This window comes from Microtus oregoni, unplaced genomic scaffold (assembly GCF_018167655.1).
Source record: "Microtus oregoni isolate MIOR12 unplaced genomic scaffold, Mior012 000003F_ref0000135, whole genome shotgun sequence".
NCBI lineage: Eukaryota > Metazoa > Chordata > Mammalia > Rodentia > Cricetidae > Microtus > Microtus oregoni.
The window spans coordinates 22,845,001-22,867,926 of NW_024543062.1; the positions used below are offsets into that span (position 1 = coordinate 22,845,001).

The 22,926-nt window shown below is 42.1% G+C and overlaps 1 protein-coding gene across 8 annotated transcripts in view; it reads right to left on the reverse strand.

Annotated features, from left to right (window-relative positions):
- Hectd4 (HECT domain E3 ubiquitin protein ligase 4) overlaps nt 1-22,926 on the reverse strand; it is a 191,178-nt gene that overhangs the window by 141,271 nt on the left and 26,981 nt on the right. For all 8 annotated transcript variants that reach the window (XM_041649106.1, XM_041649103.1, XM_041649105.1 and 5 more), the window contains exons 2-4: nt 7,359-7,876; nt 2,485-2,574; nt 1,331-1,461 (exon numbers count right to left, since the gene is read on the reverse strand). In XM_041649106.1, the coding sequence (XP_041505040.1) occupies nt 1,331-1,461; nt 2,485-2,574; nt 7,359-7,876 (739 nt within the window). The remainder of the gene's footprint in view (nt 1-1,330; nt 1,462-2,484; nt 2,575-7,358; nt 7,877-22,926) is intronic.

Consider the following 22,926-nt stretch of genomic DNA (forward strand, 5'->3'; position numbering starts at 1 on the left):
GGTGGAGAAGAGGAGGAAGAAAATAAGAGGGAAAGAAGGAAGTGTGGAAGGAGGAAAAGGAGCAGAAGAAAGAATTGCTCTATAAGTACTCTAAGAAACACACCATTCACCTGAACACAAAAGCAAACACATCAATCAGCCTGAGGCCGTCCCCTCAGAAACCCTCCCCTCAGAAACCCTCCCCTCAGAAACCCTCCCCTAGGGAACAGCAGGTGGTTTGAAGAGAGAATAAAAAGGCTTTAGCTCAAAGCAGAGTTTGGAGCCCATTCCAGTGAGCGCAGCCTGGACACAGCTGCCTGGTCTGCTTCTCTGGCAACTCTGTGGCCAATGCCTTCCTTTCCCCTCCTCTCAGCCCTCTCCAGAAGAAAGGGTTATAAGAGAATGGCTCTGGGCTGTGAGGTGCTGAGCAGCCATTGCTCACACTGCACTATGTGCCTTAGACTTGATGGGGAGGAGTCTCAGAGAGGGCTGAGAATGAAGGAGTGTGCTGGACAGGCTCTCAGCTCAATCTATACCCATCTACCCTGCACCAATTTCTCAGAGGCACAGGGTTTTTTCTTTTCTTGTTCTATTTCATCATTTATCTAACAGCTAATGACATACTATGATATAATGTTACAGTAAGTAATGTCATTATAATAACTGGTGGTCAACTACAATGACAAATCAGTTTGGAAACAAATCCTACTTTTGGCAAGCTATACTGCCCAGTGGGAGGACAGTGCACAGTGTAGAGCAGAACTGATGACCTGGGTGCTGTCTAAACAGTTACAGAGCCAATGCTGAGGACCCAGTCACTCAAAGAGTCTGGCAAAGAGGTTACTTAAGAGAGCCTCTGTCATTTTTGCTGAGGTCATGTAATAACTTGGCAGGTAACCCTATAACACTGTGTAAAAATACCTCAACTCTTCCTACTTTGTGTAAAGGACTTAACAGTTCAGGTTTTCTTCCGTCTTCTTTTGTCTTTAGTACAGGAGGGACCATAATGAACAGAGTAAACTATTAGAAGAAATGGCATCATGGGGCATGCCTGACCATCTTACAAATATGCACTGCAGCTTCAGTACCTGAGGAGCAGGAGCCAAGTGAAGTAACACACGCCACATGGCCCTTAGCTAGAACAGTAAAGCCTGTCCATCTGCTCACCTGTCCTTGAGTATCAGCCTTCAGACTTGCACTGATAAAGCAAACAATGTACAGGCATCTTCAGCTCTAAATTAAAACAAACTCAGGGCTCCAGCCAAAGCATTTGCCACAGTGATCTAAAACCATTCTTCTCACATTTTACTGTTAATCCCAGGACACTAGCCCTTGCATTCATTCCCATTACCTTTGTTCTCAGAACTGGAGCCAGCGTTGCTGTCTGGTGCAGGCAGCATGTCTTCATACCCCCAGGATACTATGTGTTTTCCCCCAAGTAAACAGGATGGGGATCCAGGTCCCCCTTCCAAAAGTAGCAGCCTGTGGGGTGAAGAATTGCAAAGACCTAAGAGTACCCATTCCAGCAAACCAGAAGTCTACTTACCAGCTCAAAAAGCAAATGCAAATGGTTTAAAGAAATATACATCTGAATACTACTGACAGTATATTTTAATAAAAAATTACAAAGCAATGTTTACAAAACTTTGGGCCAGGTAGATGGCTTGGTGGTCAGGAAGCATCAAGGTCATGCAAGGTGATGGCCTGAGCTCAACCCCTGGGAGGACCATGGTGGTACACACCTCTAATTCCCAGCACTCCCACATTGATATGGAGTGGACAGTGGCCCAGAAGCTCACAAGCCAGGTAACCTGGAGTGTGTGATGCAGAAACAGAAAAGAACCTGTCTCCATCAGGCCGAAGGAGTGATGCCTGCAAGTGGCTTTCTTCCACTGTCATACCACATACCTTGGCATGGTATCAACATCCTCAAAAAATTTTAATTTATCTGTATATAAAATATAGTCATTCTATTTTTATTTATTTAATTATTTGGAGGGGGGCTTTAGATTTTAGTAATGTTGCCTCATGTAACCCAGGCTATTCTTGAACTCCCTGATCCTTCTGCTTCTACCTCCCAAATGCTGAAATTAATAAACATGCACCACTACACCTGGTTTTACATTCCCAGCCTAAATGTATGCTTATTAAGTAGACAAATATGCATGAGGGAAAAAGAAACAGGTAAAGAGGGCCATGTGTAGGAAGCACACCTACCAAAATGAAACAAGTGGTATTACTGGATAATAAAACTGAGAAAGATTTCAATTTCTTCTTTACACCTGAACACACTGTCATCTCATATCACAGTAAAAATTCATCACAGACTAGAACTCGTTTTTAAATTTAAAAATACACTCTAAGAACACTTTGACATCCTTAAGCAGTTAGCTATGAGTCTATATTTATTCAAAATTATCAATTAGCAAGGTTTAGTAATTTGTCCCTAAAAGCATCCATGCACAAATCTTATTTAGAAGGACAGGATGTAAAGGGACAACTCACCTATATAAAACATCGGCGACAGGCAGGGAGCCCAGCTCAGTCTGTCTCTGTAGCAGATGGACTGTGTGGACAAAAGTCTTCAATGATCCCCTAGAGAGAAAAGGAAGGAATGGAAAAGCAAGCAAGTTGGGCAGCTAGGGCTCATCTTATTAACCACAGGAGAAGGTGCCAAGATGGGTCTATCTGCTTCTATAGTTCAGAAAATGTACAATGATGTGGGAGTGTCATATCAATCTGTTGATTTCATTGGTTAAGCAATAAAGAAACTGCTTGGTCCTGATAGGTTAAAACATAGGTGAGAGGAGTAAACAGAACAGAATGCTAGGAGGAAGAGGAAGTGAGCTCAGAGATGCCATGCTCCCCTCTCCGGGGCAGACGCGATAGCTCTGCTGTCTGAAGCAGACACAATGGAGCAAGCCGCCAGGTCAGACATGCTGAATCCTTCCCAGTAAGACCGGTGCTACACAAGTTTATTAGAGATGGGTTGATCGGGATATCAGAATTAGCCAGTAAGGGCTAGAGCTAATGGGCCAAGCAGTGTTTAAATGAATACAATTTGTGTGTTGTTATTTCGGGCATAAGCTAGCAGGTGGCCGGGGTGCTGGGGACGCAGCCCCGCCGCTCATATTACTACAGTACAAACTTCAGCCATCTTACCCACAACCACTGGCTCTAGCAGGACATGAGTAGGGGGCCAAGATAATTTCAACTATGGAGATGTTTCCTTGCTTTCCCGCTGACAGAAAAATCAAAACCACAAAGCTCAAGTACCAAGCACCTGGGGGTATTGTGTATGGACAGGTTCCATCACCATACCACCTGATTCTCAGGAAAGACATCACAGGGTGAGTGAATCTCAAGTCTAACAGTGTTTCCAAACTTAACCTTGAAGGCTTTGTTAAATTCATCCACTTCACACAACATCTCACTTGCAGGACTCACTATGCACTGACTTCCTCATGATTCCCAAAGCTAGAAGTCTGGGATGTCAGCAGGACTGCAAAGAAGGTACTTTCAAGAAGCACAAGGCCCACCTGGCAGCACTCCAGGTATAGATGCCCAGACTAACAGCCGCCTGGATATGAGGAGCTACCTTGCTTGTCACCCTCTTCTCTTAAGCAAGCCTTAATTGGCAGGTGTTCTGTGCCTAACTTCAACAGAAACAGAGTGCCTATCACAAGACCTAGCAGACTCAGGCTTCCTTTTAATTTGATCCTTGCACTATTTCACACGTTCAAAGGACAGGTTAAGGCAGGGAGGCAGTGTAATATAAAGGCACTGCCTGTAGCCTGGAGACACAGACATTGAAACTGGGCACTGCCACGACTGCACAATCTGTCCTGTCCCCTAAGTCCTGTGGATTCTGCCTCCATCTGCTCAATAGGCACAACTCCCTGGGAGACACTGAATTACACAGAGGGACAAAGCACAACATTTGAAGAATGAAGAGCCACTAACTCTACAACATTTCAGCCTGCTGGCTTTAGTCACATTTTAAGAGAAATATGTAAAGTCTTTCCATGGCTCACAACCCCTATGTGTTCTAGGTTAGACCAATCTCACCTCCTATCTCTTCCAGTCTTCCATGACAGTCCAGTGACCCTTCTTTGCTGCCTGCTGCCCCTCTTCTATAGAGCTCTCGGCTGCTGGCTCTTGTGCTAGCTCTTTCTCATCACCCAATCTTCAGTTCAGATATCAGGTAGCCAGTCAGTTCTGCCTCTGCCCCACCTCCACTTAGCTATCCTCCACCAAAACATCCTGGTTTTGGCCTGGAAAGATGGCTTAGCAGTTAAAAGCACTTGCTGCTCTTTCAGATGACCTGGGTTAAGTACTTACACGATGGCTTACAACCATTTGACAACTCCAGTCCCAGGGAATCCGATGATGCCTTCTGCCCTCTGCAGGCACCAGGCACATATGTGATATACAGACATAAAATAAATCTAAAAACATTAAAAAACAAACAAACAAACAAACCACCAGTCCTGGGACTGGAGAGATGGCTCAAGTGATTAAGAGCATTGATTGCTCTTCCAGAGGACCGAGGTTCAACTCCCAGCACCCACATGGCAGTTCAAAACTGTCTGTAACTCCAGTTCCAAGGAATCCGACACCCTCATACAGACAAACATGCAGGCAAAACCCCAATGTACATTAAATAAATAAATCTTGGGGGAAAAAAACACACAATCCTGCCTTCTTTTTCTCTGATTATATCAGTCTCTGAAATTACCTGATACATGTACGTGGCTGCCCTGCCTCATGTTCATATAAATTCTGAAATTTTAGGGACTCTGACTGTTCACTACTGTTTCTTAACCACAGAAAAGAGTTCCTGACATAAAAGCAGTGAGTATGAAGGTTTTACAGAATGAAGCATCCCTGGACCACTGAACTGCCAGCTTTATAAAATTAGAGACCTGAATCTCTATGGCCTAGGAGTTAGCAAGACTCCTACATGCCAGAGAGATATTAGACAAGTATTACTTGTAAGCCAGGTTTGTAGCTAATGCCTGTGAACACAGCTAAGAAGGGAGAATCATGATCTTCCTAACAGCCCCCCCAAAAAGCCTCACCCTCCCCCCCACCTCCAAATGCAGGAGAAACTGGAAACTTCCTCTCTGATGGCTAGCTTTCAAAGTTATCAGGTGGGCTGCTGGAGGAGAAAACCTAACAGTCTCACTCAGCAATAAAGATTTAAAAGACTGAGCAACATACCCTACTGACCTGCCAGGCAATAATGGCATGACTGCTGGAGGGAGAGGGAGTCCACTCAGGGAATTCCTAGTTTTACCTGGGACAGTAAAACTAGACAAAAAGTATGTGGCGGGAAGATGACAGGTCCTCATAGAAAAGCTACTACGGTTGTTCTGTTATGGACAAGTTGTCTTCTAAATAGTTATGTTTATGCTCATAGCTTAATGTTGCTGCCAACTTTGATCAGAAGTGTCATTCTGCAGTGGGTATCAGTTAAATACTCATAACTAGCTATAGTACTGAGCATAAATGACTGTTGTATGCTCAGCCCTAAATGGGGCATGAACATTAGCCCTCCAAGGCTCAGGGAACTTCTTGGTAGAGGTATACAAAGACAAAGCTGGGAAGGAATGGAGTGCTCTGAAATGAGGTCTTCTGGATGACATGACTGTGTGTTCATAGTCACAGCAGCTGTTCACTACCTGTATGAGACCTACATAAGACTGAGCCATCCACATTTGTGATGGAGTGGAGAGGGGCTCAGGATGTTTCACCCCTTCTGAGGCAGTTAATGGTTGTTATGGGAGGAAGAAGCATTTTCATAATGATTTAGCCATTGGTAAGGTACTTATGCTCCTATAAATAACCCCTTACCCATGCTCTTGTAAGCAAACTTAATTAAAAATGAAGAGGGGGAAGAGGGAGAGAAGGGGAAAATGTTGGAGGAGGAGGAATATTCATTTCATATTTGTGCCAAATAGAATTTGGAATCTTAAACACATAATTTTAATAAGTATTGTGATTAGAATGAATTTTAGTTCATAATTAAAAAGTGAGTTTAGTGATCCAATGTTCAATAACGAAATGCTCAAAACTAAAATATTATTCCCAGCATCCTTGCTAAAGATAGTAATGTCTAAGTGGGAATTTTCTCAAAATGGAACTTTCACATTGATAATAAATCTATTCAAGCCTCAAAATTATTTTTTGCGTATGCAGAAAAATCAATCAACCTAATCTAAAGCCTTTACAGAGAATCTTATTCCTGTATCATCCAATGTCTCCAGAATGAAACTCATGTCAGAGTTTGCAAAATCAGCTGCTGTCTTCAGGAACTGAGACCAACCTGTGACAGTTTGCTCCGGGCAAGGAAGCAGACAGTGTAGAATGATGTTACCCTGCCTTTAATAATGACTGGAGATTCAGTCAATTGCAGATCAATTTTGAAGCCATAAAGAAAAATCCTCTGCCACATAAACCTGGGTTAAAAAAGGATGATCACACCCTGCTCTCCCCACCCCAAAAAAAAACATTCTGAGGAGGAAAGATAAGTGATTGACACTAGACAAGCAGGTCATGGTTGTAATGGGTCCCTGACAATATACTCTGAGAGGAACAAGGGCAGTGAACTTCCTCACACAAGATCATACATGCTGTTAGAATTACAAGCTACAGACCAGCCTGGGCACTGCAGCAAGACCCTGTGGGAGGGGAAGGGACAAATCCAAATATGTTTCCTAGCAACAGCATGTCAAGCATATCAGTAGAGAGGACAGCATGCTACTGTATCTTGACATAAACCAAGACATCTTTCAGTTAAAGCAGGGCCCAGGACAGGTGAGGCGGCTCAGCAGGCAAGGACACTCACTACCATCCTGATGACCTGAATTCTATCCCAAAACCTCCATGGTGGAAGAAGAGAACTGAGTCATGCAAGTTGTCCTCTGATCTCCATATTCACATTATGTCATATGCATGTACCCCACATACACAATAAGTAAATGTAAAATATTTAAAATATATAAATGGGAGTCCAGAAATACAATCTATGACTTAGTTTTGTGACAAGGTGAGATCCTGTAATTTGCTGAAAGACCCCTTTATTGACATTTAAAAAAATAATTAACATTTCTATAACATTTTGCCTTTCCTTAAAGGAGAAACACAGACATAGTACCCTCTGCTCTGCGGAAGATGGACCCCGAGAGTGATCAGCTGCAGTAAAGGCTGCTGCTCCTAGCTGTCACTAAAGGAGAGCTGGACTCATGAAGTATGCCTGAAGCTGTGACATTCAAAACTAAAAACAGAAGCACATACTGAGATACCCTTGAAATAAACCTGGTGCAAGTGCACGAGGCAGAGAGTATACAAGTGGCACATTGTGTCATTTTCCTTACCTGGCACATGCCAAAGCCACCAGGGCAGCGGCAGCATTCTCCTTCTGTTTGTGTGGGATGTGTCGGTCTGTGTCCGAGGTCTCCTCTAGCCAAGAGCACAGCAAGGTTTCTATCCCATTGAGACAGTCAGCAGGCTCCTTGGTCAAGCTCAGAGGCTGACAGTCACGCAGGCAGTTCAATAGCACCTCAGCAGTTATGTTACAGAGGGAGGGGTCTGTTCTACTCTGGGACTGAATAAGGGGGAAGACCAATAGGAGGCCCACCCGGGATGTGAAGGGCGCTTGCTCGGGTTGCTGCAGCAAGCCCTGGCGTTTGAGTAGGGCCAAGGTTTCTTCATCACCAGAGCCGTCCCTTTCATGCTGTTCCTCCAGGGCCAGCTGGCGCTGGGCATTCCACAGTCCACGCAAGGCATTCAGGCGGTATTCCAGCAAGCGGGCATAGGCATTGCTCTGATTCCCACAAACGGAGCGCAAACGTTCTGCTAACTCAGTTGGGTTCTTGGTCTCAAATGTTAAAATCTAAAAAAAAAAAAAATACAATAGAGAAGTGGGTATGTACTGCCTTCACCAAAGTCATTATGGAAGCAAATATGCCCATTAACTTCTACAGAGTCCACAATACCAGGCACAATGGCTCACAACTTTAATTCCACCTCTCAGAAATTATATAAGATTCACAGCCTGGGATGCAGAGTGATACCCTTCTCTCAAAAGCAAAACAAAGGGATAAAATGCTTGCCTATATACGTGAGAGTTTGGACCTCCACCATATATGTAAATGCAAGGCAGTCATGGAAGATTGTCCACCTGCAATCTTGGAGCACTTAGGGATACAAATACAGAGGAACCCCAGGAGCAAACTGGCTAGCTAAACTAGCAAAACCAGTAACTTCTGGGTTCAACTAAGATCCCTGCCTCAATATATAAGGTTAAGAGCAATCATGAAAGACACTTGATGCCAACCTCTGTCCCCAAACACACATACCACAGACATACATAAAGAAAAACAAAGGAAAAAATTCTAAAAAGTAAAAATAGTTCACATCAAAACTTATTTCCATTCCAACCAAACAGAAAACATGACCTGTAAAGTTGGTTCTACACTGATGGATATCCCTGTACCAGGTTTTTCTGGTAAAGTTCCTTTTAAAATAGAACACCCAAGATGATAGCTCACCAATAGAGTGCATGTTTAACCTGTTTTGGTACAATCCTCAGCACCAAATATATATATATGTGCACACACACACACTTATATATACACATGCACACGCACATACGCACACATATACATGCATGCAAGCATAAACAGAGGTTAGACTTTCTGAAAAGTCCTTAAGATAGTCAGCAGTGCTAACCAATAATCCCAGCACTCAGGAGGCAGAGGCAGACAGATATCTGCTCGAGACATCCTGGTCTACAGAGCGAGTTCCAGGACAGCCAGAACTAATACACAGAGAAAACTTGTCTCAGAAAACCAAAAAAAGAAGAAAAGAAAGAGAAAAGTCCCCCAAGGGACTGGAGAGATGGCTCAGAGGTTAAGGGCACTAGCTGCTCTTCCAGAGGTCTTAAGTTCAATTCCCAGCAATCATATAGTGGCTCACAACCATCTATAATGGAATCTTATGCCCACTTCTGGTGTAAAGGTATACATGTAGACAGAGCACTCATATACATAAAATAAATATATAAATCTTAGAAGAAGAAGAAGAAGAAGAAGAAGAAGAAGAAGAAGAAGAAGAAGAAGAAGAAGAAGAAAGGAGGAAAGAAAGGAAGGAAATAAGGAAGGGGGAGGGGAGAGGAGGGAAGAAAAGAAAAGTCCCTAAGACAGTCAACAATGTTGGCTAATAATTCCAGCACTCAGAGCAGGATGTTCAAGGCTGCTCCCAAGGAAGAAAGAGAGGGTTATGAAGTACTCAAATCATAAAGGCAAGGCATGGTACAGAGATTCAGGATGCAGGAAGTTTTTTGCTTTTCTCTAAGTCTCTCCAATTTGACTTTCCCCAGGGACAGGCCCAACCACTCCTACATGCTGCGTGAGATCTACATCCTGAACTCCTTAGCTTCACTGTCTTGAGAGCACTGGCTCTTTCTTAATTGAAATACTAAGTTGCTGAAAACTTAAATGACACCTCTTGAGAACCATTCATTTTGGCAAAAAAAAAAAAATGGTGAATCCTGAACACATAAGAACTGGATGAATCTTTATCACAACACAGACAAGTTAAGGGTAGGCGACAGTAAGAACAGAGTGTACCTTAAGACCAAACAATGGTGAACATCCCACATTTATTAGTGGCCATTCTAGGCTTGAAGAATAAAGATCATATTTGTTTTTGACAATCCACTTGGTAAAAGGCGTTAGTTAGAGGCTTTTTTGTTTTGTTTGGGTTTGTAGCTTTGGAGCCTGTCCTGGAACTCACTCTATAGCCAGGCTGGCCTCGAACTCACCTAGCGAGATCCACCTGTCTCTGCCTCTCTGGAATTAAAGGTGTGTGCCATCACCACCTGGCAAGGAGTTAGAGACTTAATACTTATAACAACTCAGGGTCATAACTCATAATCTAATTTTCTTCCTTCCTTGCGGTTTTTTTTTTTTTGAGTCAGGATTTCTCCTTAGCTTTTGATTCCTGTCCTGGAACTAGCTCTTGTAGACCAGGTGACCTCGAACTCGCAGAGATCCGCCTGCCTCTGCCTCCCGAGTGCTGGGATTAAAGGCGTGCGCCACCACCGCCCAGCATGATTTTCATCCTTCCTTTATCCTTTCCTTCATTCCTTCTACATTTCTGTAGACCAGGCTGGCCTTGAACTCATAGAGACCTGCCTACCTCTGCCTCCCGAATGTTGGGATTAGGAGTGAACCACAACCACCTGGATCTAGAATAGTTCTTTCAAGTCAGTGATAACAATGTAACTAGAGCACTTGTAATAAAAATATACACCATATTGTACAGTTTTATTATATTCATTGTTTATATTAAAATTATATTTTCAGTTTATATTGCTATTTATTGTTTATATAAAATATTATATTTATAGTTTAGAGTTAACTATAGACTATTTTGTGCTTATCAGTGTATTTCAAAACAATGTTGGAGATTTCTAATAAGAATAAATTGTTATTTAGTGGTACTGAGTTGCTTTTATGATTCATGAGTTCAGAAAATGCTTATCTTGAACTTTATACTAGTTACTTCAGATACCCTAAGTGGATGATCAGTGTATGAAAGTAAAAGTGTACACACATGTATTGTATATCCAGAAGTAAGACTAGGTAGAAGAAATCACAAAATCTGAGTTATAATTAATCAAGTATTACCTGACCTATGCACTTTAATGATAGTTGTGTTTATTGACTTGGCAGCATCCGAAGTTACCCATTAGACTACAGCATCTCCTCTGCAGCAACTGTCCACTTTAGATCCTCCAATTTGATCATAGTCATGGCCCAAAGCCATTTCCTGCAGATGTCCTACCTTTGGGTTTTAGTAAATCAGCTTCAGGGACACTCTATTCTTGTACTTATTAATACTGAATGACTTGTTTCAGGTCCTTATGTAAAATCACTGCTCTCCGTAACTGCTCCTAACCAAAATACCATTAGAAAATTAATATTTTTCTCTTTTTTTTTGATTTTTCGAGACAGGGTTTCTCCGTAGCTTTTGGTTCCTGTCCTGGAACTAGCTCTTGTAGACCAGGCTGGCCTCGAACTCACAGAGATCCACCTGCCTCTGCCTCCCGAGTGCTGGGATTAAAGGCGTGCGCCACCACCGCCCGGCTAATATTTTTCTCTTTAAAACAAGGGAATGCTATTTAAAGAAAAGGGAAGCTCGCTGTCACCCTTAATCATAATGGCCACTGAGTAGTACCTTAGTGGCAAATGCTGAAGTCACCCCAGTTAAGAAGGTGACTTACAAAGTAACTCACAGCCTTAAGGCAATTTTATTATTTTTTATGTGTATGGATTTTTAAACTAACAGTCATTCTGGAAAGTCTAATAGAAGAGAGGAAAATATTCACTGCAGGCTAAATCTAATTTTGACCAAGACTCAATAGTTAAAATAAGACAAATTGCATTTCTGAGTGTGGTAACACACACCTATGACCCTACTACTGGAGTACAAAAGAAAGGAAGATCAGGAATTCAAGGTGCTTCTTGGTTACATACTGAGATTATGGCCAACCAAGGCTACATAAGACCCTTTCTCAAAAACAAACAAACAAACTGGGCTGGAGAGATGGCTCAGCAGTAAAGCATGCTTACTGTTCTTGGTAAAGACACAGGTTTGGAGTCCTGTCCCAGACACAGAAGAAGCAAGATGTGACTACCCTGCCGAATAAGGTACCGAGCCATGTGGCTAACATAGACAAGAATAATGGGCTAATATAAGTTATAAGAGTTAATAGGAAGTCTGAGCTACTAGGCCAATTAGTTTATAACTAATGTAGACCTCTGTGTGCTTTCTTTGGGACTAAAGGATTGCGGGAACAGGGCAGGGCAGAAAATTCAGTTTAACAAATGGCGCCCATGTGGATAACTGCATCCACATAAAGCCTGAGAGAGCTTGGGAAGTTATTCTAGACAAAGAATAGAGTTAAGCACAGCTTATTGATAGCAGTATATTCTATTTGCTAGATGCAAATGCATCTCATTTAAGAGAGGTTAGCTGACACAAAACAAATGGTATTGATGAAAAGCTGACAGCATGCTTTTTGGTTTTCAGCTGTAGCAGGAAAAAAGCCATGCCATTTCAAAATGCTGGCTTTCTGGGCTGTCCTGCCAGTGCAAACTCTGACTCTTTTCGGCAGGAGGTCTGGCTAAAGAGCATTTGAATGTGGTTTGTGAGCAGACTGCTACAGCTTTCTTGGTGGCAGGTACCTTGAAACGCCATAGAGATGTGGCAATAAACAAGACTACAGCGGGTACCTCGCCACGAGGCTGGAATCTCAGAAAGCTAAAGAATGGGCCGGATTCAACTGTCAAAGCCACGCTTTATTCCTACCCATATTGCTTAGCAAATTAAAGACTCATGTGGTCAGAAAAAGAGAGAGATATAAAGTAAAGATAAATTCAAAGACAAAAAAAAAACTCTAAATGGTTTACTGGGTTTTTTTGTTTTTTGGTTTTGTTTTGTTTTGTTTTGTTTTTTGATTTTTTGAGACAGGGTTTCTCCGTAGCTTTTGGTTCCTGTCCTGGAACTAGCTCTTGTAGACCAGGCTGGCCTCAAACTCACAGAGATCGGCCTGCCTCTGCCTCCACAGTGCTGGGATTGAGGGTGTGCGCCACCACCGCCCAGCAGTTTACTGTGTGTTTAAAAATATATGTAGTCCTGGGAGAAAAAAAGAAAAAAGAGAGTAGTTAGGTGTGCTGGCACACACCTTTAATCCCAACACTTGGGAGGCAGAGGCAGGCAGACCTCTGTGAAATCAAGATGTGGTGGCACACACCTTTAATCCCAGTGCTTAGGAGGAAGAAGCAGGCAGATTTCTGTGAGTTCAAGGACAGCCTGGTCTACAGAGTGAGTTCCAGGACAACCAACAAAGATACACAGAGAACCTGTCTCAAAAAGCCAAAAAGTAAAAGAAATAGAGGTTAAAAATAAAGGCACGTAAAGATGAAAAATACACAGAGTCTGAATACTGTATGTTATTATGTTCTCTTTGAATTGTTTGAATACTGAGGAAGGAGCAACAGCTGCTATAAGATATTTGTTTATAAATGCTGATGAATTAAACCAAGATAGGTATTTTGAAAACACCTTGACTTCAAAATTGAAGTCAAAACATATGTTACTTTAGAGAAGAGGTTTTGCTTTTGTTTCCACAGAAAATGAGAGGCTATGGATTTATTCTTAGTTAAGAAAAATCAGGTTTGGCCGGGCAGTGGTGGCGCATGCCTTTAATCCCAGCACTCAAGGCCAGCCTGATCTACAAGAGCTAGCTCCAGAACAGGCTCCAAACTACAGAGAAACCCTGTCTCAAAAAAACAAAAACAAAAAAAAAAGGAAAAAAAAAGAGTTGATCACTGATCAACTAAATTCAACTCTCAAGCTGAAAAACTCTACCCGTCTTGGAAACATGCTCATTCAAACTCACTTTCAACGGCTCTTATTTTTCAAAAGGGTCTTTTTTTTAAAAATATGTATTTATTTATTATGCATACAATATTCTGTCTGTGTGTATGCAAGCTGGAAGAGGGCACCAGACCTCATTACTGATGGTTGTGAGCCACCATGTGGTTGCTGGGAATTGAATTCAGGACCTTTGGAAGAGCAGGCAATGCTCTTAACCTCTGAGCCATCTCTACAGCCCCTCAAAAGGGTCTTTACATAACTGGTATCTGTGATATTAAGTTCCACTTTACTTCATTAATTTAGTCTTTAGTTGGTGCCAAAACTGGAATGAACCTGACTTGCTACTTGATCATTTGGCTTTGGCTATTGGATAAAACTTTCTCTGGAACCTGATTTTCCCATAACTTCTTATGAATAACTGCTCCTGACAGAAGGACTTAGTCACATTAAGGGATCCCGGCCACAGCAGACATTGTGGCTCATGCCTATAATCACAGCACTGGGGAGATGGAGGCAGCAGGATCAATAGGTCAAAATGAAATCTAGCTACAGAGTGAGTTCAAGGGCTACTAGAGAGACCCTATTTCAAAACAATCCTCTAGCCCTCAAAAAAAAAAAAGCTAATATAATCTTCAAATGCATCAGAATTTCAATGTTTAATCTGCAGCTGGACTGTCTTGTTTAGTTTCAAATATCACATTTTAATGTGAATATACTAAAAGCCATGGGGAGGCAGTAAAGGGACAAATTTTATGATAAGTGAGTTAGTTATATTACAATGAGTCTTTAATAAAGGTTGTGTTATTTAAAAAAAAAAGACTGCGTAGAATTACTTAGGGAACCGTCTTTTTAATTTTTAAAAGAGATTTATCTATTTATTATGCATACTTTATGTATTTAAATGTATTATGTACATTTTAAGATGCCCTTAAGAAACTACCGAGAGTATAAAGGTGATGACCTGACTATTATGGAAAACATGTCACAGGAGAAATGATTAGAATTTGGGGTACATAGCCTGCAAAAGAAATGAGATGAGAAGGCCACCTTCCTGAAATGGAAAGGTTATCTATCACGTGGAAGATGAAGACAGTCTCTACTGGCCCTGAATCAGGAACAGTTAGTTAGTAAGGTGCATAGCACAATAAAAATCTTGGCTAATAATTCACAGAATGCCTCCGAGTCCTCGTATGGACCTGCTTTACAAAAGCCCCTTGTACAAAAAGATCTGTTTGAAAGGTCTAGTCATGTACCCTGGAATCTGCACTAAGAATACTCTCTAGATGCTGGAGAGATGGCTCTTCCAGAGGTCCTGAGTCCAATTCCCAGGAACCATATGGTGGCTCACAACTCTGTGGTGAGATCTGGTGCCCTCTTCTCGTGTGTGGGTATGCATTCAGGCAAAACACTATACACAATAAATAGATAAATCTTTTTTAAAAAATTAAAAAAAAACATTTCCCTAAGTAATTCTACATAGTTTTTTTTCTTTTTTTCTTTTTTTTCTTTTTCTAGTTTTTTGTTAAATAACACAACCTTTATTAAAGACTCATTGCAATATAACTCACTTATAAAATTCGTCCTTTTACTCCCCCATGGCTTTTAGTATCACATTTTAGAATATTTTCATCAACCCCCTCAAGAAACAATGCATCTAATATAATCACTCCCCATTGTCCAAATGATCCAGCCCTGGAAAAACCTATTTTAATCTCTAACTACAGAGCTGTTAGTCCCTCACAGCTCATCTGAATGGAATCATACTATGTATGGTGTTTTGTGGCTGGCCTGCCTCCCTTAGCACCTATTTTCTTTTTTTTTTTATTTTAAAAATTGATTTATTTTATGTGCATATGTGTGGGTGTGCACATGCCATGGTATATGTGGGAGTCACTCCCAGTCATCTTGAATGCCCGTTGGGAAATTTTGTTGTTATTGCTGTTTTATTTTGTTTTTCTTTCTTTTAGTTTTTTTTTAATTTTTTAATTTATTTATTTATTAAAGATTTCTGTCTCTTCCCCACCACCGCCTCCCATTTCCCTCCCCCTCCCCCAATCAAGTCCACCTCCCTCGTCAACCCAAAGAGCAATCAGGGTTCCCTGCCCTGTGGGAAGTCCAAGGACCACCCACCTCCATCCAGGTCTAGTAAGGTGAGCATCCAAACTGCCTAGGCTCCCACAAAGCCAGTACTCCTTAGCACCTATTTTCAAGGTTCATGCTGTTGCAGTGTATCATTCCTTTATCCTGTACTGACCCATGTCTGTTTACTCTTCCATCAGGAGATGGCCATGTTAGTGCTAATGAAAAATGCTGCTGTGCGTACTGGCTTTGTGGGAGCCTAGGCAGTTTGGATGCTCACTTTACTAGTTCTGGATGGAGGTGGGTGGTCCTTGAACTTCCCACAGGGCAGGGAACTCTGATTGCTCTTCGGGCTGATGAGGGAGGGGGACTTGATGGGGGAGGGGGAGGGAAATGGGAGGCAGTGGCGCGGAGGAGGCAGAAATCTTAAATAAATAAATAAATATTAAAAAAAAAAAGAAGAAAAATGCTGCTGTGAACACCCATGTGCCAGTTGTATAGACAGCTTTCATTCACCATGTTATAACCCCAGGACTAGGACTGATCAAGTCACCATCTGAGGGACTGTCATCTAAGATGGCTGAATCATCTCAGGATGCCCTGCAGTACATGAGGATTCAAACTTCCTCATACAGTTGCTAACTCTTGTTACCTCCGCATCTTTTCACCAGAGCCATGCTATCGATGTGCAATGACATTTCCCTTGGTTTGAGCTACAATTCTCTGGTCACTAATGATGTTGAACATCTTTTCACAGATGAATTTGTCTATTTCTTTGGGAAACAACTAGTACAGGAGTATGACTCAATGACAAAGCACTTGGCTAGAGGAAGGCCCTGTGTTCCATCCTTAGCACCAAAGAAAGAATTAAAGAATAGACCATTTGAAGAAAGAGTATTTTTGCCAAAACAATAAGTACAATAACTGCAATGACAGAAACATACCAACTAAGTTTAAACCTGTCATGGTGATATGTCTCAGGACAGCTTGGTCTACACATTAAGTCACCAGCCCAAAAAACCCAACACCAACAATGATGGTGAGTGTCACAGAATTGTTTAGTGAAATATCCTACTGATAAAATATAAAACCTTGTGGGGGGTGGGGGGTGGTACACTCCTGGGAGGCAGAGGCAGGCAGATCTCTATGAGTTCAAGGTCAGCCTGGTCTATAGAGTGACTTCCGGGACAGTTAGGGTTACACAGAAAAATCCTGTCTTGTAAAACAAACTAAAAGCTGTAGCACTTGGGAGGCAGAAGGCAAGTGGATTCCTGAGGGTCTAAGGCCAGTGTGTTCTACATAGCAAGTACAAGGCCAGCAAGGGTTACTTATTAAGACCCTGTTACAAAAATTTTTAAAGGAAAGAAAATGTACCTTACTGACTTCTTATAGCTGCTGTAACAAGTCACCACAAATATGTTTTTGTTTTTGGGTTTTTTGTTTGTTTGTTTTTTGAGACAGGGTTTCTTTATGTAGCCCTAGCTGTCTTGGAACTTGCTCTGTAGACCAGGCTGGCCTCGAACTCACAGAGATCCACCTGCCCCTGCCTCCGAGTGCTGGGATTAAAGGCGTGTGCTACCACCACCCAGCTACAAATGTGGTTTAAGAGAACAGATATTCTTGTATAATTCTGGAGATCAGAGTCCCAGTTCACTTTTTGTTTTGTTTTGTTTTTGTTTTTTCGAGACAAGGTTTATCTGTAGCATTGGAGCCTGACCTGGAACTAGCTCTGTAGATCAGGTTGGCCTCAAACTCACAGAGATCTGCCTGCCTCTGCCTCCCAAGTGCTGGGACTAAAGGCATGTGCCACCACCGCCCAGCTCCTGTTCACTATTCTGGGTCTAAAATCTACAGTAACACCAGAGGCTCTTGTAGTTTCTGTTAGCAGCCAGCAACACTGGGCTGGTGGCTGTACTCCTTCAATCTCTGCCTCACTTCTCCTGGTAGGTAATCTCCCCTACCTCTCTTCATGTGCCTGACTGTATCTAGAGCCTCCCAAAGCTGTAAAGACTCCTTTTCCTTAAAAAGAAGCAGTTAAACCTCTACTCTCCAGTCCCGTTTCCTGAGGGCAAGGCCTTTCCTACTGTTCCCATGGCTGCTCTGGGCTCTCCCATGCATTCAAACTGAGGCACCAGCCCTGCCGGGGGATGAGGTGAGCTGAGGCGAGGGGGAGAGAGGTAGATAAAACCTGGAGCCACCACAGTCTTGGGGTGAAGCTCCTTTACTGAGGAGGGGTCACAAGCACAAAAAGGGTGGGGAAGATGAAGTTCAGTGATGCTGTTTTGATCGTGAGCCTGTCACTCATTTTGTTCTTAAATAATAAATAAAGCCTGGGACATGTAAAAAAAAGAAAAGAAAAGAAACAGTTAAAAGTTCCCAAGACCCAGCCTGGTCTACAAGAGCTAGTTCCAGGACAAGCTCCAAAACCACAGAGAAACCCTGTCTCGAAAATCCAAAAAAAAAAAAAAAAAAAAAAGTTCCCAAGACAAGATCTTTCCCATTAATACTCAGGAACTCAAGGTCTGGGTTACCTCAGTTATTTATTTTATGTGTGTTTTGTCTGCGTATTTTTCTGTGCACCACTAGCATGTAGTGCCCACACAGGAAAGAAGAGGATATCAGGCCCCTGGAACTGAAGTTATAGACAGTTGTGAGTCATTCTGAGGGTGCAGGAAGTTCAACCTGGTCCTCTATAAGAGCAACAAGTGCTCTTAACCACCGAGCCTGGTCTCCAGACCCAACAATTTATGTATTTCTATTTTTTATGTGTATGGGTATTTTGTCTGCATGTATGTGTACCATGCGCATATATCTGCTGCCTCCAGAGGCCAGAAGAGGGCATCAGACCCCATGGAGCTAGAAGTAAAGCTAGCTGTTAGCTGTCATCTAGGTGATAGGAATCAAACCTAAATGCTCTGCAAGAACAGCAAGAGCTCTTAACCACTGAACCATATATGTATGTGTACCACCTGTATGGAGTGCCTACAGAAGCAAGAAAAGGGCACTAGATTCCCTGGAACTGGAGTGACAGAGGCCATTAGCCATGTGGGTGCTAGTAACCAAATACAGGTCCCCTGTAAGAGCAGGAAACAAGTACTCTTAATTTCTGAAACATGTAGCTCCACTTCTTTATGTGTGCTGTATGTGTGTGTATACATGCATGTGTGTATGTGTGTGGGGGTGTAGGTGTATCTTACCCTCTGAATCATCACTCTAGCCAAAATATACCTTCTTGATGCTGCTTTTAACTTCACTTCTGAGTTACAAACTATCAAGAAATGATAGAGGATGAATACATCAAATATTCATCCAGACATAATGGGGCACACTTTTAATTTTTAATCCGAGTACTTGGGAAGGCAGATCTCTGTGAATTCAAGGTCAACCTGAAATAGCAAGTTCCAGGCAAGCCAAAGCTAAATAGTATAAGGTTCTATGTTCAAAAAAAAATTGTTTTCAATAAAAAAGGGGAGAACTGGAGAGTTGGCTCAAATGGTGAAAAGCACTTGTTCTTGCAGAGGACCAGATTCTGTACCCATGATGACTCATAAACATCTGTAACTTCAGTTCCAGGGATCTGATACCCTCTTCTGACCTGTGTGGGCATCAGGCATGCATGTGATGCACAGACATACAGACAAAACTCATACACATAAATAAACATGTTTTAATAAAAAAAAAGAAAGAAAGAAACCAAGCTGGGCAGAGGTGTTTTGCCTGCGTGTATGTCTGTGTGAGAGTGTTGGATCTTCTGGAACTGGAGTTACAGACAGGTATGAGCCACCATGTAAGTGGTGGGAACTAAACCCAGGTCCTCTGCAAGAGCAGCCAGTGCTCTTAACTGCTATGTCATTTCTTCAGCCCCCACAAAGTATTTTTTAAAGAGGGAGTTCACAGAAAGCATGGTAATGAGGGAGAGAACAATCTTCACCAGTGACTAGAAGCCCAAAGCTACAGTAAGAAGTTGCCACAAGCCAGGTCTTCACCTTGACAAACGTAACATGAGGTGGGTAATGGGGAGCTGTCCTACTTTACAGATGGATGCTGGTTTAGGTCAAACTAAAGCCCAGGCTCTGAGCTCAGAGCCCACATTCTAAACCACCCCACATATTTCCTACATGAGCTTCATACGCAACATTCAGAGAACTAGTTGCAAGGCTATATCCCTGATGGCTTTCACCAGAGGCCCAGAGGCACTGCCTGTCACATCATAGTAATTCTCACAGATACAACCTGAGACACCTGCCCACACACTACCCAAACTTTGTGTATTTAGAATTAAACCTATTACTGCATATAAAATAGTCATTGTTAGCCGGGTGTGGTGGTACACACTACAGTTGCACGTTATTTGTATTTTAATACATAAATCTTGCCTGAAGACCAGAGGCAAAGCTAAAGCTACTAGAAGTCAGGTAATAGTGACACACAACTTTAATCTCAAGTTTTGGGAGATGAAGGCAGGTGGATCTCTGTGAATTCAAGGCTCACCGAGGCTACATAAGATCAATGCAGAAACAAATCCAGGTGGTGATGGCTCATACTTTTAGTTAAGGAGTCATACCTTTAATCCCAGCACTAGAAAGGATATAAAATGGGAGGAGAGGCTTAGTCTGCTTAGTTTGTGATCACCCAGCCTTGGTAGAAGTAAGATTTTTCTAGTGGCTTGGCTACTTTGCTTTTCTGGTTTTCTGGTTAAACCCCAATTTCTATCTCTGGGTTTTTATTATTTGTGCTACATTTGGTGCTCAATGTAATATACCACTACAACAGCACTCAGGACGGGCAGTGGTGGCGCACACCTTTAATCCCAGCACTCGGGAGGCAGAGGCAGGCGGATCTCTGTGAGTTCGAGACCAGCTTGGTCTACAAGAGCTAGTTCCAGGACAGGCTCCAAAACCACAGAGAAACCCTGTCTCGAAAAACCAAAAAAAAAAAAAAAAAAAACAGCACTCAGGAGGCAGAGGCAAGCAGATCTCTAGTTCCAGGACAGCTTGGATTACAAACAAACAAGTGTGTGTGTGTGTGTGTGTGTGTGTGTACACTAATACTGAATTATAACTTCATATTGTTTCTTTTTCCACAAATACATAAATTTGTTGTAGAAAATATATATTTTTGAGTTTGCCATGGCAGTATATGCCTGTGATCCCAGAACTCAGAATGCTGAGACAGGTTCAAGAGATTCAGGATAACCCAGACTACATAGCAAGATCCTGCAGGACTCAAAGGAAGAAAAAAAAAAATAAAGAAAACCAAGAGAAGTCAGGCAGTGATGGTACATACCTTTAATGCCAGTACTCAGGAGGCAGGATCACTGAATTCAAGGACAGCCTGGTCTATAGAGTGAGTTCCAGTCAAACCCTGTCTCGAAAAACCAAAAAGAAAAGAAAACCAAGAGAGCTGGGTATGTTATTGTACCCCATTAGTACCAGCACTTGGGAGGCAGAGAGGCAGATGGATCTTTGTGAATGAGACTAGCCTGGTCTACATAGTGACCTAGGATAACTGAGGCTGTACAGACACATACCTCAAAAAATAAATTAGACAGACAGACAGACAGACAGATAGATAGGTGGGTGGATGGATGGATGGAAAAACACATACATAAATACATAACTAAGTATTTTTTAAAAAGGAATACCAAGCTGGGCGGTGGTGGCACACGCCTTTAATCCCAACACTCAGGAGGCAGAGGCAGGCGGATCTCTGTGAGTTCGAGACCAGCCTGGTCTACAAGAGCTAGTTCCAGGACAGGCTCCAAAACAACAAAGAAACCCTGTCTCGAAAAACCAAAAAAAAAAAAAAAAAAAAGGAATACCAAGAGTCAGGAATGGGGAATAAACTTAAGTAAACTTCAGGAACTACCTTCCATTTCCATTCCCTCCTGCTAACCATCAATGTTCATGGAGCACACACTGGACTCTTAGTGTGGATCTATGCTTCACAAGCTTCCTTACACTCCAATGATCCGAGGAGAAAGACATCACTCTGGTCCATAAAGCAGTGAAGCTCAGAGCAGAGCCCATGGCAGGTGGTGAGAACTGCTGACTTACAACATAAGAACAGTATGTTGTCCCAAGCTGTGTTTGCTCTTGTGCCAATTGCTTGCCAGATGAACCTATAAACACATTCCATTTAGATGAGTGATAGGACAATACATATAATGCTGTGTTTGAGCCCCACCCCCAGAAATAGCTCTCTTATTAGTTTATCAGGCCATAGAGATGATAGGCCATGAAATAAATGCTGAGATATGGTGAATTTGTATAAAAAGTTGAACATTTTAAAGATCAAGAATTCGAACTGAAGGTGGAAAAACCTCTTTTTAAATTTTATATTTAGGGGCTGGAGAGATGGCTCAGAGGTTAAGAGCATTGCCTGCTCTTCCAAAGGTCCAGAGTTCAATTCCCAGCAACCACATGGTGGCTCACAACCATCTGTAATGGGGCCTGGTGCCCTCTTCTGGCCTGCAGGCATACACACAGACAGAATATTGCATACATAATAAATAAATAAATTTTAAAAAAATTTATATTTAGGAGACTGGAGAAATAGTTCGGTAGTTAAGAGCACTGGCAGCTCTTCTACATCTGGGTTCAATTCCCAGAATCCACATGGCAATTCACAACTGTCTGTAATTCCTGTTCCAGGTTATCTGACACCCTCTCCTAGCCTTCACAGATACTTAGGTATACACATACTGTACAGACATACATGTAGGCAAAACACTCATACACAATAAAGTAAATAGATCTATCACTGGCAGTGGAGGCACACACCTTTAATCCCAGCAGTTGGGAGGCAGAGGCAGGAGAATGTCTGACTTCGAGACCAGCCTGGTCTACAGAGCAAATTCCTGAACAGTCAGGGCTATTACTAAGAAAAATCCTATCTCAAAAAACAAAAACAAACAAAAAAAGTAAATATATTTTTAAAAATAATAAATTTTATATTTAGTCAAATCACTATAGTACAGGAAAAAAAATGATCAGAACAAACTTGTTTAACTCAAGAGCTGTTATACAAAGGATCCATATTAGGAAGTCCTATGCTTCACTGAGGTGACCCAGCATCTCTATTTGCATAAGGAAGTGTAGAAGCAGAATAAAGCACTGGCCATTTTTGTTTGTTTGGTTTGGCTTTTAGTTTTTGTTTTGAGACAGGATTTCTCTGTGTAGCCCTGGCAATCCTGGAACTCCCTCTGTAGACCAGGCTGGCCTCAAACTTGATATGGGAGTCCCCTCTGTATGCTGTGATTATCATAAATGAATAAAGAAACTGCTTTGGGGGCTGGAGAGATGGCTCAGAGGTTAAGAGCACTGGCTGCTCTTCCAGAGGTCCTGAGTTCAATTCCCAGCAACCACATGGTGGCTCACAACCATCTATGATGAAATCTGGTGCCCTCTTCTGGTA